Source organism: Nipponia nippon, unplaced genomic scaffold, assembly GCF_047370975.1.
Source record: "Nipponia nippon isolate SJK-2023a ecotype South Korea unplaced genomic scaffold, ASM4737097v1 scaffold_1, whole genome shotgun sequence".
Taxonomy (NCBI): Eukaryota; Metazoa; Chordata; class Aves; order Pelecaniformes; family Threskiornithidae; genus Nipponia; species Nipponia nippon.
The window spans coordinates 139744327-139762527 of NW_028262290.1; the positions used below are offsets into that span (position 1 = coordinate 139744327).

Genomic DNA, 18201 nt, shown 5'->3' on the forward strand with positions numbered 1-18201 from the left:
GTTTACTATAGGAAGACATACTTGGTGCAAATTTTATGGTAAGTTAACATACAGCACGCTATCCATGCTGCTGTATGTATAATACAACAGAAAAGAAGCCTCCTGGAAGACAATTACTACGTTGTGGGGCAGACAGAAGGTATACTGAGGAAAACAGCTCAGTAATTTGGATAGTATCATAGGTCTTGAGGGCCTTGGGTCAGTCTTTGCTTTACCTTAGCCTTTCACCAAGGTACTCAGTGCACCCAGATCTTTCCAGATCTCATCTTTCCAGATCCAGCCCTTTCCAGATCTCTCCAGTTGCACTCAGGTCTTTCCAGATCCAAGAAGATATTTTCTTGCCTTTAAGCTACATACAGTATTTTAGGCATCTGTCTGACAGTGCAAAATCCAGAACATGGTAACAGAAATGATAGAGTAATGAATGTCAGAATAAGATCCAAAATAGCTAGCACACTGAGCTCTGCCTTACACTAGTCAATAGGAAAATGGTGATCCTTTACCAGTCCTTTATCAAGTCTAAAAAATCATGAGCCCCAGGCTGTTAGTCTCCCCAGGGTAATCTTTAATAAGCTCAGCAAAGATCACATGTGCCTATCGAGATACGGTTGCCCTGCTATACAATACCCTAATAGTTAAAACATCAAGTAGTGAATCAGCTCTCATTCCCTCATCTACATGAAAACAATCAAAACCTAATTTTTCACCTCAAGGACAGTGTCCAGATACTAGGTTGTGGCTTATTTTGGAAACAAGCTACAGTTCTTCCTGCAAAACCCGTCCCCATATGTACAAACAAACTCAAGATGCCCTGTATCAGAAGAGGGCACAAGAAGGAGCTAACTCTAGGTCGTTTCTCATTGCAGAGGGGAGCCCTGGAATGATTGTGTGCTCTGTTTTGAGAGTGTTATGTGTAAGACACAGAAACAGCCATTGGTTGAGGAGACACAATCTCCTAACTTCTCCAAGAAATGCTTCTATGTTTTGCAATGAAAACTGACTCACAATTTTACCATACAGAAGAGTGACGCTTCTGTCCAGTCCAGCTGATTTTGGATTCTCCTCTGCACAATGACACAGCTTCACTAGAAAGAATGAAAAATGTTCCTCCTCTATTCCCCAGAGCAGTCTATGGCTTTGTGGTTAAAACATACTGAAAGGAGTATGACACATGGGCCTGAATCTAACCTCAGTCAACAGCAGACTTTGAAAACAAGTTGCTTATGTAGCCAAAGAGAGTGCTGTAATCTACTACGGTCATATCGCATGCCGTTTTAAAAGTGAACATTATCCTTCCCTGCCTTTTCTATGAAGATAAGGAGATTGGGCTTGTATGTGCACGTCGGACACAGTCAGAGACCTGCCAGGCCAAATCCTTTACGCTGATTGCACTCTGTTTTTCATGTAAGCAGGGACAAAGGCACTGCTGAAGGCATGCTCAGGACCTGAGACACCTGGCATCTCTTGAAGGCTGGGAAATGAAGTAGATACAGACTAGATATAGGAAGGGGCCTTTAAAGGTCATCTAGTCCACTCCCCCTGCAATAAGCAGGGACTTCTTCAACTAGATCAGGATGCTCAGAGCCCCGTCCAACCTGGTGGGTAGATTCAGACCAGATATAAGGAAGAAATTTTTTATGATGAAGGTGGCGAAACACTGGAACAGGCTGCCCAGAGGTGGTAGATGCCCCATTCCTGGAAACATTCAAGGTCAGGCTGGATGGGGCTCTGAGCAACCTGATCTAGTTGAAGATGTTCCTGCTCATTGCAGGGGGGTTGGACTAGATGACCTTTAAAGGTTCCTTCCAACCCAAAGCATTCTATGATTCTATGATTCTAAGTACTAGAAAAGCTCAGGTGCTGTCACATTTAGGGAGCAGCTGAATGAGGCTTTGCAGGGTCATCCTTTTATATTGACTTCTCTGAATTTCACCACTAGTCTACTTGAAACATAGGCAGGTTTTTTGCTTGTGTTTTGCCTTGGCAATTGACTCAAGACCATGTGACAGTATAACATGAGAACTATAGTAATTTTCTTAGCAGTCTTAATATGGAAAAAAAATCCCTTTGAAGCATGTTTTCACAAAAATAAAGCTCAATAGGACAGACTTTCAGTTTCACATCTAAATATCCTGGCTTCTGTATATTCACAGAATGTTTTATTTGTATTCTAAGACAATTGTTATGCTATTTTCTCTCTGTAATTTTTCTCTTCTTACTGGTATTATTAAAATAATCTGAGATTGATTTTCGTTGTTTATAAATGGACTGCTGTTATCTATTCATTTATGACAAGGTAAGAGTATTTACTCATCTAGTTGTTTGCAGATAGACACTACCTAATCTGCTTTTTGTGTTCATTTGAAAAGGTGCAGCTGGAGGAAGGCGCCAAGTCTGCTTTGCTCTAACTGCTGTTTTCTAGGTCAGGGAGATGCAGGAAGAAGAGAAAGGCTGTGCTGTCTCACGGAGCAGCTGAGCACATGCAGCGGGCACATGGATGCGGGGCAGGTAGGAAAGAAAGAGAATCCAGCCAGTGGGAGGGTTTTACAAGAGGCAGAGATTGGAAGGCTGCTGAGAAGTGAAGGAGGTAAATGTGCTGCCAGGCCTCAGAGGTGATGGAAGAAACTTCCGATGGACACAGAGGAGACTGTGTATAATTTGCTGAAAACCAGAAAGTCACTAATTAATTGGACTGAAAAACAAACATAAAAAGAGACATCCTGTAAAGATATAGGGTGGGAAAGGGCAGATGCATTTATGAATCCTTTTAATTTCTCTACTGTCCCCATCTAAGACAATTAGACAATTAATTAGTTAATTGTTCTGGTTTATATTGTAATAAATCTGACTTTGAGATCCTCTGCCTTTTTAGTACCTTTACAAAACTCACTTTAGGGAAAGTGCTGGAAGATGCACCTCAAAGCTACGACTAACTTGATACCCATTTATAAATGCAAAACCTCACCCCCCAGCTACTCTTATAAGCAACCTTTAGCTACACGCACGTGACGAGTTCCCTGTCTGCACTAACAACCTCAGGCCAGCCCAAAATCCCCCCAGGAGCCGGAAGCCCCAAGGCCAGCCAGAGCGGGCATCGGCAGGGCTGGCGATTGCCCTGGTCGCAGCCGCGGGTCTGCATGCCAAATGGTACGCTGCCAAACATGCCCAGACAGGCTGTCTGTAGACAGTCGGCAAACTGTCTGTGAGGCCGAGTGTGCCATACTTGTGGTCATCCTGGGTACAGCCGTGGACTCTAGTGCGGCTGCTTCCATGTCACGTTCACACTGACTTAGGGACTAAAACGGCACCAACAAAATTTGGTTGAAAGCACAGCTCGTTCTCGGGCCATCCCGGAATGAAGCCTTTGGGATACAGTAACTGGATGAAACATCCCTCAAACAGCAGTCCGGCTCGCGGGGAAGGAAACAGCTCTGGGCAGGAGAGCAGGGCTTGCTGTGAGGTGCAACACCAGCATGGCTGCGGTGAAGGTGTCTGGCCCCTTTCCGCTGCTTGCCCGGCGCCCTGCGAACGCGGTGCAGGCATTTCCTCGGGTTAACAGCACGGGTCACTAATCGGTGCCGCGGTGACTCGGGACTCTCCCCGCGGCCGGAGGGGCTGCAGGGCCCCTCGGAGCCCGGGGTCCCTCTGAGACGAGCGGGAGGCTGCTAGGCCATCAGCCGCACACTGAGGAGAAAGCCCGAGGTAAAACGGACCGCTCACGGGCGAGGCGGTGCCCGCCCCGAAACGCCGGGGCCCGCCGGCCCCTGAGGCGGCATCTCCCGCCGCCTGGCCCGGCCGAGCGCAGAGCGCGGGCCCGCAGCCCCGGGCCAGGCCGGGCCGGGCCGGGCCGTGCCGGGCGATCACGCGGGCTGCAGCCGGGCCGGCCGGGGTGCAGCCAATGGGCTGGCGGCGCCGAGCGCCCCGTCCGTGCCTGGGAGAGCGGTGACGGCCGGCGCTGGCGGGCTGGTGCGCAGGCGGGGAAGCTGCCTGCCGCGGTCGGAAGGGAGGGGAGGGGAGGAAGGGAAGGGACGGGAAGGGGGTGGCCGCGCCGGGCACAGCATGGCTGCCAAGGTAAGGCATCGCCGGCGGCGGGCGGGGAGGCGGCGCGGGCGGCGGCGGCGGCGCGGGCGGCGGGCTCTCGTTGCGCGCCAGCGCGGCCGTTGGCGGCGGGGAAGGGGCCGCGGCGGGAGGCGGCGGCTGCCGGGTTTGACCTCGGGCCTGTCCTTGGCGAAACTCGGCGGGAGGCGCCTCCTCCTCCTCATTGTCGCGGCTCCGCGGCCCCTCGCCGCCGGCCCCGGGGGAGGAGGGGGGGTGGGCTGCGGGGCCGCCGCGGCGGGGGCGGCCCCCCCGGCCGGCGGGGTTCGGTGCCGGCGGGTACAGAGGCGGCGCGGCGGGGATCCCCACCTGCCCGCCCCGGAGAGCCGGCCTGCTCTCTGCTTGTGATGCACCATCTGCCTGACACTGCGCGGCCGCCTCCCGCTGCCGGGGAGGCGGGAGGTGCCTGGTCCCGCCGTGCCGGCGCCGCCGCGGCTCGGTGCGGCCCTCAGCGGTGCGGCCGGCCCGCCGCCGCGGCCCGCCAGCCGCCCCGCCGGCCGCCCCCGCCCCGGCCCGGCCGCGGCTCCGCCGAGCGCCGTTAGGCCCAGCCGTGCCTCGGTGAGCACCCCGCCATACGCACACAGATCGTAGATGCATAAAAATACACATCCATACGTGTTACATATACACTTGTTTTTGGGCGAGAGAAGGCAGTGGGTCCTTGGGGCAGCAGCTGGCAGGTCAGCACCTTGTCGGCTCGCCGTGCCCAGAGCGGGCGCTGGTGTTGGCCCTGCCCCACTTGCAGGCCTTAGCGTGAAAGTCCCTTTTTGCTTTTTCTCCCGTTTTCTCCATATACCTGTTCTTACCTTCTGTTTTCACTTTTGATTATAATTTCCAACTGCTTTCATGCCTCTCTACTCTCCTGTCAGATTGATACCTGTTAGTTAGGCTTTTCTGCTGTTTCAGAAGGATAAATGAATTGAAATACTTTTATTAATTGCTCAATAACATACTTCCATCCCAGAAAAAAAAATTAGCCATTAGCTGGGTTGAGGCCATATAAAAATAGGTATTCCACTTCTAATCGCAGATAAATTCATATGTAGTGTTGATGTTTCGAAACTTACTGCTAGGCTTTCATTAAGTTTCTTTTTTGAATATTGAGACTTTAAAAAAATTGGGCCACATCCTGCTTTTTTGGAAGTCAGTGATGGAACTTGTGTCGAGAAGGCATCAGAAAACAAAGCTTACCCAAACAACGCAAAGCAGCACATGTGCTCAGTCTGGCCGGAGTTGTACGCTCCTTTATTTCAGTGAGTCCATGACAGAGCTGCTCCTGTCAACACCTTTGCTCACTGAGAACTTAGGTTATCTGAAATTCATATTGTTTTAATGGATTGGGCAACATACGATTCCTCTGCTGGGGCAGATGAAACAGTCATCCCCAAATCTTATGTTTATTATTTATAAATCTTAGCGGTCCTGTCTAGCTTTTCTTTTTTCATTGCCCACTGGTCCATACACAGAGCACATCAGTTTTATCTTACCAAATTCTTGGTGTTAAAAGACTTCAAAGTCTTCCATTCACTGAATTTATGAACCATCTACTTACCTTTCCTCTCCAAGCAGCAGTTCTTAATCTGCAATGCATTTCAATCCGTAGTACTCACATACACTTAAAAAATGTTGCATATGTAGTTAGTGTTTGTCTCATCTGGTATACATGTGTGCTCCATGCTACACATTTGCATGGGGTCCTTTTTCTTTTGCCTTGGCTTATTACACAGTTCAGATCACCAAAATCTTTACAAGCATATGTTGAAAAGACTCAACACTTGAGGAGAAACTGAATTGAATGTAGTATGTTTCTGATTACGTCAAGCTTGGCAGAGAGATACCTGATATAAAGAGTAATGGCTTGTCACTAGTGTCATAAGCATCCTTGGTGCATTGCAAGACAGAGATACAGCACTTTGTACTGCAGGGTTTACAGCCCTCGCATGGCTTCTGCAGGCTTGAGTGTGCTTTGAGACTTATGTTTTAAAAAAAAAAAATAGAGCTGGGAGCAGCTAGAATGGATTAATTATTAAGTTACCTTGTGAGACTTGACGGGTTTTTATCTTCTCAAGGTGAAATAGTTGCTGTTAAACACAGACGAATTTCTATTTTTATTGAAGTCAGTGGCAAAATGTGAGTGTTTTGTACTCTTAACGGTAACATCTGAGCTCTGGTTCTGCAAGCACACATATGAATAACTTTGCCACGTAAAGAGCTTCTGGGCCTGAAGTTATTCACATGTGCTTGCAGGCACGGGCCTTGATTTGTGTTCTAACTGCCTCACTGATGCATCTCAGTAATGTTTGCCTTTTTCACCTCAGCCAAACAATGGACTGGTGAGTCAAATGATTTTTCTAAAATTCCTTCAGTACCTTTTCCTTGCCAGTATCCTGCATGACCGCTTCCTTTAATTTTTTAATTACACCCTTTTAGGCATATGAGTCTTTGGGATTGAATGTAATTGTTCTGTGCTTGCAAGATTTCAATTGTTGACATTTTAAGCAGACTCTAGGAATTCAGTCTGTCGAAAGGAAAACCCAAACGGGATACTGTTAAGGCTGCATAGTTAAGCACTCAGGTATCAAGAAATGGGCAAAGCTTTTGTGCATGGAATCTTTCATGTCCATTACAGTGCCGTTTAATTTTCTTCATTGTACGTTACTCAGTGTCTTACAATTTATACCATGTTTTATACAATGTATATTGCACATCAGTGTCTTTTCTGAATCTTTGAAAACATTTTCTGAAAGTGTTTCGTGAAAACTGAACTGTAAATTATATTTGCACAAATTGCCAGTAAAAACTGCGGGTGAGATGTTCCAGTAGATTTTTACCCCACTGGTAATTAAATTACCATCATAGGTACTTGCTTCTTTTTCTGAATTGCACAGAAAACAAGCTATGTGGAAAGTCTTTATGGTAACGCATGTACAGAGCAATAATGACATTTTATAGAGTGTGTCATGCTTTATTTCTTCATTTTGAGTGTTTAACAATGCAATCACAATGTTTTTTCTACCCTTTAGCCAGAGCCTTCTCAAGAGAAGTTACATAGTCTAGCTAATGCCCCTTGCCATTCACCCAGTGTGTATTTTACAGCAAAATTAACTGTGCCTGTGTTGAGTGAATGTAAGCTACCCTTGGTCCAGATGCTGCTACACAGTTCTGGGCATAGCTGTTGTATCATGCATGTGCCAAGTGTGACTTGCTGTCTTTTTAAAGTCCTACTGCTTGGTCAAATATAAACTTATTTCCAGTGGGAAGTTCTAAGGTACTTCTCAATGAGACCTCTTTCCATAGCTGATTTTGCCTTTGGCACTGTGCTACTTTGTCTGTTCAACATAAGGTCAGAAACTGATATTTATAACGGGAGCTGGTATATGTAATATTTTTAAACTTTGTATTTCATAACCACTAAGCTACACTCAAAACAGTTAAAAATTGCATTAAAGAAAATGCCAAACTTGAATAATTTCAGTGGATAAATTAAAGCTTAGAAACTGTGTAAAAACTGTGGGCTTAGCATGGAATCGCTTGTACCCCATTAAACTTCATCTCTGCTATGGATAGCATGTGAATACATTTTGATACTTGTATTGAACTGCACAGTATTGATATAGGAGATGATTTTTAGATACTGTGTTATATTTCTCTTTTTCTAATGTGGTTGTTTCTTGGTGCATGCGTGAACTTTTATCCATTGAGCACATACTGGTTGCTTCCATTACCTAGAATGTATATATTATTTAAAATCATTGTCTTATGAACAAAACGAACACAAATATCACATTCTAAAAAAGCTAGTTGTAAAATGACTGTTCAAGTGAAGGCATGAACCTTACATCAGTACCTGGTGGGACTACTTGCATGCTTAATTTGAAGTGCATGCATAAGTCCTTTGAAGAACAAGTGCTTGACTGTCAGAAATATATCAATAAGGTAACACAAAGAGATTTGTTGCTGACTTCACTTACATGACAATATTTGGGATGTTTCTAATGCAAGGTAAAGAAAATTTGTTATGCAGTTTTGGTATATTTAACAATTTTTTTGTTCTCTTTCTGCTTGTGTTTTTCTGGAACTGTTTACTATGGAAGCTGTATCAGTGGAGTTACATGTTTTTTCCAGTTACTGCCATATTTACCTTTAAAATCCTAAACCTTCTCATATCAAAAATAGTTAGTCCCCATCACAGGCTGCCTGTATGTCTTGATGTTAATATAGTCAGACATTTCCCACTGAACACCCCAGTCTTGCAAGATGCATCACCTTGACTAAATTAAGTGGAGTTCTGTGAAGGATTGATGCTGTTGGCTGTGGCTCTATGGGTCTTTTTGTGTGCAGAAATGATCCAATGCCTGCACTGGGTGATGTGAATTAATGAAGTTTGGATAAGCAACGGCTGAAATACAGACACCATGGCAAAGCCATTCTAAATGAACGCGATTCCAAACAATGCTGGAACTATTAGATGCTGGTGCAGCCATGCCATGTCAGTTATTTTGCTGTCGTGCATACCCAGCGTGTTCCTTTGTGCAGCTCCATTGTGCCTCTTCGTTCAGCCCCTTCTCCCATGCTCCTCTCCCTTGTGCTAGCAGTAGGGTGGGATGTGCCTGGGAACAACGGAATTCACTCTTCTTGTCCTTGTTGATGCCATTCTTCCCTTCCTCCAGCAAAATGGTAGAGAAGAATTGCATTGCATTGCATGTGGATTCGATGGGCCCTCAGAAAGGAATAGGTGAGGGATCCTAGCATCATGATGGGCTACTGTGTCCGTGAAAGGAGTGGAGTCCCTTACGGACAGGCTCCAGCCACTCAGTGAGATCAAAATTGTGGGGGGAAAAGTGGCTGGTGAGTAAGGAGAGGGGAATCTTTGTTTCCCTGAAGTGTCACTGAGTTTGTGTACTGTAGACTTCATAGCGTCATGACACTTAATGGCACTATGGTAATTTTTTTGGATGTGATAGCACCATGTAAAATCCACATGGAAAAGTCCTGTTGCTAGTTGGCACAGGTCCAGCGGTGCTTGCTGATGTGTAGTTACATTTTGGAACTGCGCATAAGTGTGTAAATTCTTAAATACCTTATGTATCATGAGACTCTTCTTTCCACTTTCCCCCTCAGAAAAAACATGCATTTATGCTGCTTATGACTTATTACTGCATCTTGACTTCTTAAGACACCAGAATTTTCCTGATAAAGGGACACTGAATTTGTATGTGTTGATAACTTCAAACCTTTTCTAAGTACAAAGTAGCATGCATGATGACTGCAACTGAAACAGAGAAGAAAGCAAATCGTTTACTCCCCTTCCCCCTCCTCCCTGCCGTTATTTATGTGTTTAGTTTAATTTGGTTTCCTTCACTGCACAACTCTTTGCTCATGACCTTTACCTTTAGGGGACTGCTTGAGTCCTAATCCCACAAGGTGCACAGTGAGTTGTGGGGCCGACTGGCAAGAATAATCCCAGGGAAGCCACTCACAGAGCAATTCTCTTGTGGAAAAACTCCATACAGCTCTCTTCTGCAGCGAACGCCGAGTTACCCTGAAAAGGAGCTTTTATTACGCTGTTTTTTTTGTCTTAGTTGAGTTTATCTGTTTCTTTGTACTACTATTTCCCCCCCTCCCTCCTTTATCAGAGCAAGGTGGGGAAGAGAGAAGGTGGTGAAAGAGGTTAATTTATGTCTTTAATATGTTAGAGAGGTACTGATGGGATCACATGTTGCAGCTGCCAGTGGTTTTAACAGTTTTTGAAACTTGCTCTTTTCCACTATGGTGTCCCTGTAAGAGGAATTGCAGGGTGACCTCGCTTCATGTATGGCTCTGGGAGAGCGTGACTGGACCCAACAGTTCCACGTACATCCTCACGTGCGTCTCATCTGTTGTGATGTCTGCTGAAAAGTATTTTAACTTACCTGGATCTTATCACATCGGGAAATGAATTCCTCTTTCTATGCAGCTTTGTGTCCCAGGAGGTTAGAGAAGCTCTTCCAAGTGTGCTTCAAACAATACGTGAAAGGCACTCCTCCCGGTCCTGTAATGTAGACAAACTTACAGCCCTGAATGATAACTATGTATCTTCTGATCAGCTTGTTTAGGCCTATATCTATTTTATTTATCTATGTTGTCCAAGGAGTATGACAAGGAGGTATGTGATACCGTATTTCCTGGAAGATGGCATGAATGTGCTGCCTAATTTTAGCTTCATTTTTGCTTTTGATCTGTGGAGTTGCTGCTGCTTTGGCTATAGAATGGCTTGAGTGTACTGAATAGAGCCTGGATGTTTGTACGGCGCCAAACCTAAACTTGCATAAGGCCTCTGGGCACTACTGTGACTCTGCTAATCGTGCTATGACACAATCTTCAGAAACGGAGCAGCTGACGTTTTATGGTGCTAGGTAACTATGGCTAGTACAACATAAGGTTGCATATTTTCAGGTGCATTCTCTTTCTGGAAAGTATTTGTATCTCAGTCATTTGCAGGGAAATAAAGAGGTCCTTATAAAAATACTCTATCTTCGATTGCTTTGGAATAAAGCAATTTCAACTGAAGCTTTGTTAAAACACTTAAAGGAACACTGCAAATGCATTTTTCATAACATTTTAAAACAATTTCATGCTATTTACAATACCTTAGAAATGTGCAATTGCAATTATATTCTTTACCAAAAATGTTACTTGGCCTGCACAAAACCCAGTGTGTTAAAGGATGAAATTGCTCATAAGGAGTGGGTTGTCAGTATTTTTCTTTTTCTCTAAAGATGTAAAAAAAGAAACATCTGAGAGAGAGTGGAGAAGTGCATGGATGTGCACCAAGCTGTGTACATTTAGAGAAGAAACAGAAGAAACAGAGCTTGTTGCAAGCCTGATCAAATTCCTCTTATTGGATACTTGTGAGGTGCTTAACCTCAGCTGCTGGATTCGTATGCTTCTGATGTCTTGCATGCCTAGGCAGCCTGCAAGAGCTGTTTCTATACTCACCAGCAAGCTCAGGGGGTCTCCTTGGAGATCTGCCTTACTCGCTGGCTTACTCTTGGCCATGTGAAAACTAGAGCCTGGAATTTAGGCTAAGACGGCTTTTGGTGTTCTCTAGATCAAGATCTCCATGCCTAAATTTTATCCACTTGGCTTCGGAAGTAAAATTAGGAAACCTACCTGAGGTGCCCAGGAACAGGTATCGCAACAGCCAGCATGCTGGCTAGGGAGCGTCTAAGTCAGCCAGTGGGAAATAAAAAAATAGGGATCTCTGGGGAGGATCTTCAAACAGCAAAGCTTACATCTCTATTTCAGGCAGGGACGCTGAGGGGACAGGGGAGTGGGCCAGAACCCAATGCAGTTGCTAGCAATTAGGGCACCCAGCTGGGAGTGGGAAGATTTGGATTCTCTGTTGCCAATGGAGTTTGTGCATTTTGCATGAACGATACCTCCACCTGCCACGGTTTCGGAGGCTTGCCGTGCTTGATGCTTAATACAGCTCTGCCAACACACATTAGATGTGTTGCATGCATGGCTGCTGGGCTGGAGTGGGGAGGCCTGGTCAGTGTATCTGAAATGTCTGCACGTGCTCAGCCAGGGCTGTGGCAGTTCTGGATGTGCACCTTGGTGGAACTTCTGGAATGCTAAAAAACTTAAATCGCATGTGCCGTTTTGCTCGTAGATGGATTGTTTTTTGCATCATGCTGTGACTGAGGTAGTGGAGCGTGCTAATGGATCTGACCCTCAGAGGCCGAGCAAAGTGGAGTTTGCAAACACACAAACACACGTTTTATTTGTAGGGACAGCACTGAGATTGGCAGACTTATGCCCAGCCAAGCCTTTTAAAAATAATTTTTAAATCTTCTTACTATCATCACTACTTCTGTAGTTTTAGGAGGTTATTAATTCTTTTTTGGAGTCTTAGACTAGGCTAGATCAGGCCTCTGGGACTTGTTGTTTGCCTTTTTTGCCTTCCTGATACTGGACTGATTGTCTCTGTGCTCTGATGCCAGGGCTGAACTCACATAGCCGTTCTGTTGGTCGGGTTGGTGTGAAGAGGTACCTGCCTGTTTCCTGAACCACCAGGTTTCTGTGCTTTTAATTCAGTGGTAACCCTGAAGCTGTGATTCAACTTGATAAATGTTCAATAGCAATACTAGGGTAATGTAATGGTGCCGGAGTGAATTAAAGTGAGTAACTGACTTAGCAAAATTAGCCCAGCTTTTTTTTTTTTTAATATAAATTGGTTTTGTTTGTTCGAAGTGAGAGCAGTTCCCTAACATGGTTCATAGCAAAGCAGCATAGAGAGTTATGTGGATGGCATGCTCTAATGTAACACTGAGCATAGAAATACCTTAAGCTGTAAACCTGTGAAGGATTGTCTTGTATTACAACGTTGGACTGTCTACTGCCTTGCATATATAGACATTTTTGCATTTTGCACTGCCTAGCAGAGAAATGAGAAGGAATTATTTTTTACCAAAAGTAGGTCTGTGGTGTTTTCTGTGGATCAAGCGGTTCATTCGATGACAACCCTTCATGCTTGACTCACGATGGGATAACCGTACAGGTGCTAGGGCTTTTTATGTAAGAGGCATGGTGCAAGAACGTAGGCATGGGGATGTAACCCTAAGTTTTGCATAGGCAAAATTTTGAGATTGTCATAGAACTAATTGGTCAACTGATGTACCCACTAGTTATTAAATGCCATTGGGCAACAGTCAGTTTAAATGTTCAGAAAGGGAAAGTAAAAAATGGAACTGCAACACCAAGGAAACTTTGTTACCATTTTTCTCTTAAATATTTATACTAAACTTTTTGAAAGTCTTTTGTCCAGTTTTCTCTATACAGCCCAGTAACTGGACTGATAGGAGCATTTTTAAAAGGAAAACTTTGATGTGAATTTTCCATGGAAGCAGAAATAAAAAATCAGACTGCCCTTGCAAATGGTTCGGTGTTGTGGGGTTTTTTTTTGTTTTTTAAAAGATATGTCTCTGATTGGCTTATTTATGTATTCAAATGTGAACTGACTGCTGTAGAAGGAATAACTGTCTCCTGTTTTAGGCAAGTTTATGGTTGTATTTGCCTTGATTAGCCTAGCTGGCCCCTACACATTTTTCTAACAGTGCTGATTCTAGCTCAGCACCACGCACAGAAGATGACTGCGGTCTTAGCCTGTAGAAGTCGGGCAGCTGGTGAAATCCTAACTCTCTGAGGCTTTTTTCTCCCTTTGGAAATGTGGGAGAGTAAAGGGGAGTGACCTTAGTGGTGAAGATGAGGGAACCTTGCATGCGATGCAGTAATCCTTACAGGTTTTTTATTATTGATACACATATGAATTGTTAAGCACTGTGGCATTTTATGAATTATCCATATTAAAATGTATGAAGGCCAAAATGAAAAACGTAGTTACAAACAGGTTTCATGTATGTGTGTTTTAGGTTACTGTTGCCTTTATGACTGTGACCTCCACATCACCTCAGTCTTGCTCCCTACCAGCCAGCCCATGTCAGTGTAAATAATGCTGGTGCTTTGCTCATCTCTTCAGCAGGAGACCCCATCTCAAAGGCTTTGGACCAGAGCTGAAGGGAGGTTTATATCCCTCTGGGAACAGGCACGTGGGACCTTTAATGGGAGTCGTCGTTGTGGTTTTTTTTTAACCCAGATAGCATGTTTGGAAAACTGACCCAATCTGAGTTTTTTGTAATAAATAGTACCACTGCAACTTGCGATTGCTTTAGTTATTCTAAAATACATTTCCATTCCTAAGTGACACATTTTCTTTACTCTCCACATCTGCTGTCTATGGGATAGAGAGTGTTTTTGTCCCTGCAGCAGCCTTTCTTATGCCTGACAGTTTGTGTTCCTTCTCAAGCACCATTGCTTGAGTTTACTGAATTTACATGTAGGCTTTTTGGAGGATCTGGGGCTTTCCATCAGGTAGAGCTTCATCTGGTTTTAGATAGGGCATAGTTACACCACAGTGTCTGCTTGGAAGCTGAGAAGGTGAAACAATTTTGGTTCTCACCCAAGCTCTCAGTCAACTCGTGTCCAAATCACCTCTTGCTATCAGTAGATGTTGCAGATTTTCATATGAGCCTGTCTTGTCTCCTTAGTCTTTCCACATTTTTGGCATTCTTACTGTTAATATTTTAGGTGGCTGCGATTGCGATGAAAGGACAGACAGCGGCGCTTGAAACTGTTAATTCGTGCTCCACAAACTGTCCTTAGGACAGGTAAAGACTTACTAGCCATATTAGTGCTTTTTGAATTATTAGTGCTTCTCTTTGATTAAAAAGAGGTGCAAATAGTGAAAAAAGATGTTGACACTGCATCTTATCGCATAGTGCTAGATTAATTAAATTTGCTGTAATGTGGAGAGAAACACACAGACATGTCTTTATTCAGAGATGTAGGATCACCTTTTTATGTGAAGTGCAGTGCTTCATGGAAAGCAGATAAAGAACGTACTGCTCCAGCAACTCTCCCAGGTATCTGGGACAGGAATGTCTGACAGCAAAACAGACTGATCAGGGAGGCAAATGGTTAATCATATGTTGTAAATTGAAGAAGAGTCTTTTAGAAACTGACCTTTTTAAAGCACATTAAATGCTTTTTGACCAGCATATCTTATTTTCTAAAAGCTGCCAGAATACAGAATTAGATTGACCTGCTAAGGTGTAAGTTTTGGTAAGACGGCAATGATAATCCTAGAGTTGTCGTTACCTGTAGAGCTATCGTTAGGTTATATTGAGATTAGCCACAAATTATAGAGATGGAACTTGATTATGTCTTCTGTTCAAAACAGAAGTATTAAGAAAATAGTTTTACTTGAAGAGTATTAGCATGTACTCTTTAATTTTTTTCCAATCTTCAGGTCCTGCCGTAAATCAATCCCATATGACGATAATATACCCTCAAACTCGTAAAGTCTAGTTTTTAAAAAAATTCTTATCAGTATAAGAATTTCAAGGCTTTTAAAGGCTATTTTTGCAATTATGGGGACCTATCAGAAGAGTAATACACGTGCTTTTTACACCTGTGTTTTTTATGTCCTTGATGATTAGGGCAATTGAAGAATTGCAAAGAGCAACCTTAATTCCAAAGCTAGAATATGGACAAAGGTGTTGTGTAGCTAGATGACCATAGTTATTAGCCAACCTTACAAATAGATAGAAGCTGACTTTTTCCCCCTCCTCCTCCTTCAGATGCCTTTACGTAATGAGTGTTCTGGAGTATTAAAACCTTTGCTGTTGAGCTAAACAGCCGTGGAGCAAATTTAAAACATAATATTTCTGAGCAGTTGTGGAACTGCACAGGGAGGGAAGCGTAGGGGATCAAATTCTGAATATTTCTGATATAGTTGAACAAGTTTTTCTTAAACTGAAAACTTTAGGAAAAGGATGAGAACAGTGATGTGCTGTATTTGAATTCCATTTGTTATTTCCCCAACAGAGATTATTCTTTCTTTCTCTCCGTTTGTGACACTGTAATCTTGTTGGTACTTCCTTCGTATTGAAATTGATTTACTGGAATTCAGATTGTTGTATAAAATGCCATCGACCACAGATCTTTCCAGTTTCATGCACAATTTTGTATTTATCTTTTCCCATATTTCAATTTCTGTAGGTGAATGCTACCTGATGTTTATTCACTGAAGATTTAAAAATGTTCTTTCCTGGAGCTGAGCTTCATTTCTATCTGAGAGGATAAGTTTAAATGTATCAGGAAATGGAAGGTTCAAAGAAGGTTCCTTGGCAGGTTGGAGTCTTTTTTTAGTGCTGGCTTTGCAAGGAGATGAGGAGAGAACAACAACTAGCACTGTCTGTTCTTTGTTTTTCTTTCTGATGTTGTGTACTGGAAAAAATGTCTGTAGATTTCAGAATATGGAGTCATAGAAGGGCATGTATTTTTCTGCCTTCTTCCTGATAGTGTTTGCATACTGCCTATAAGTGCACTTAGTCAACAGGGGAGGATGCTTTCACAAGGATGGTCCCGAGCCAAATGCCAATCATCCAGCCAGTAGGAGAAAGAAACTCTAATTGTTTTCTTATTTAAGTTGCTGGTTCTTATCCCAACTCCCCTGAACTCTCTCAGCCAATAGAACTATCACTTATTCAGGGCTTTTGGTTTTTGCCTCAGTCAATGGATATTTAATTCTGGGTAGTTAGCAAATGTGCCCACTTGATCTAAGTAAAGCAGTAAATTGGAATAGTTTTTTAAGGAATAAATTAGAGCAAATTATTCAGTGTTGGAGTAGCTTGAGCAGCATGTGACTACATCTTTCATCAGAGACTGATAGGTGTTAATCAAAATGCAGGTAACATCTCCAAAACATAAAAGGCCGTCAGCAGGATCATGGCACAAAGATTCTATGTCTGCGCACGCAACTCTGGTTTGGAGGTCTGTGTTCAAACGTGCACACACATGGTTTCCTACACCGAGAAATGAAATCTCCTGTCTTAATGCTTCTTCCTACTTTTTGCGTGTTTGTTGTGTTGCCTTGTGTTTTTTCTGCAGTTCTTTCACACCAGGTGCCCACTACAGCTTCTTAGTCGAGTCTCTGGTCTGGTGTGTGATGTTATGGTGTGGGAGACAGACTAGGATGTTGTCCTCTATCGGTAGCAGGGTGGGAGACTCCCTACTTAGAGGACTTAATTGAAAGGTGTGTTCTGCAGTAGCAGTCAAGCATTATCATCTATCCTTTGTTACGTGACTTTCCTGTCGCATCCGTCCCTCGCATGACCTGATACATAGGTCTGATTTTAGGATAGAAGAAAAGAGGTCTGAAAATTAGTATTACTGAACAAACAGCAGGCTGTTTGTTATTGTCATCTTTCTGTGCCTTGGAAATATGACCTACTTCCACTCTTCCCCGGATCCTCAGTTACTAAAACCTCTTGGTCACGTATTTTATTATTGTAGGTCTTTATCATGTTTGACAACTACTGTTTGATGGAACATCACTGATTTAACAGATCTTTGGCAGAAGAAACCTTTAAGTGAGGCACTGAGTATGAAAAACCATTAGAAAAAACGCGGCATGTAAAAATACTGTGTCTGGCTGATTCCTGCTCTCAGCCCATTGTGCAGTCTGAATCTGACTAGAGAAATCTTCACGTGTTTAGGGGAAGAAATTTTTGAATAATTTCACATTTCCATTAAAATAGTTTTTGTCACTGACATCAAGTCAGCCTTCCTCCTTCCTGTCACTTCACCTGTCTAACGCTGCTTGCCATTGTGTGTCAGTCTAACTGGAAACTACTTTGTAAAGATCATGAATTAATCCCATGTTGATGCTGTTCAAAAGGAAGAAAAACATGGCAACAACAAACTTTCTACAATTGCTTTTACTCTGTTCACATGCCCAAATCGGTTACTTGGGCTGCATCTTTTCTTTCAAGGATGACTGGTGTGTAACAGTGGGTTCAGTCTTTTCTGCATTGTGAATGTTGTACTACAAAAGTATTGGGCCTTTCTTCTCACAGTAAAGAAAATGATAGTGACTATAAACTTCTTGCAATTTGCTTTTGATGTTCCATTACATGTAACCAGTAGATTCAGTATCTCAGTTATAAGAATAGCCCAAACCAGAATACTTAATTCTCAAGTGTGTAAACATTCAACCCAAATACTGTAAAATTAAAATAGCACTTAATAGTTCCTTATTCTGTGTGCCATTGACAAGTTAAGGATAGTAAACCAGCTTTTTCCTTTTTTCTTGTGGATAGGTGGGGAGGGAAGGAGGGAAAGAGGGCACTGAACTTTTGAAAATCATGGAAGGAGCTTAGCAAAGTACGCACAAAAAGACTGTCAAATACACTATTTTCCTTCAGTGTTTTTAGAAAGTTTTATACAGAATATGTGTCTACAATTCTTTTGTGGCTTTGAAGGCCTGGGGGTACTTTGTGTGGTGTGTGCCCAACAGTTTGATTGAACAAAGGGATATATAATGAAAAGTAGTGTGAGGTCTCTTGGCTTTTCTGTTGACTGAAGACTTACTGGGCTGGCACAGGTTGAGAAAGCTGTGAAGAGTAACCACTGATTGATCACCCAGCGTTTTCATGAGGCAAAGCATTAATCTTTTGTGTTTCAAAGGGCTTGATCAACTGGTCAGAAATAATTTTTTGGAAT

At 43.4% G+C, this 18201-nt stretch overlaps 1 protein-coding gene across 3 annotated transcripts in view; it reads left to right on the forward strand.

Moving 5' to 3' along the window:
- The first annotated feature begins 4032 nt into the window (after positions 1 to 4032).
- The window catches only part of SLC25A13 (solute carrier family 25 member 13), a 102300-nt gene continuing 88131 nt past the window's right edge, over positions 4033 to 18201 (forward strand). Inside the window, exons 1-3 of one of the 3 annotated variants that reach the window (XM_087757987.1) lie at positions 4049 to 4071; positions 6414 to 6428; positions 10226 to 10240. In XM_087757987.1, the coding sequence (XP_087614113.1) occupies positions 4060 to 4071; positions 6414 to 6428; positions 10226 to 10240 (42 nt within the window). In that variant the 5' untranslated portion in view covers positions 4049 to 4059. Of the gene's footprint in view, positions 4072 to 6413; positions 6429 to 10225; positions 10241 to 18201 lie in introns of all 3 variants that reach the window. The other 2 variants (XM_087758068.1, XM_087758133.1) reach the window with 2 other exon arrangements.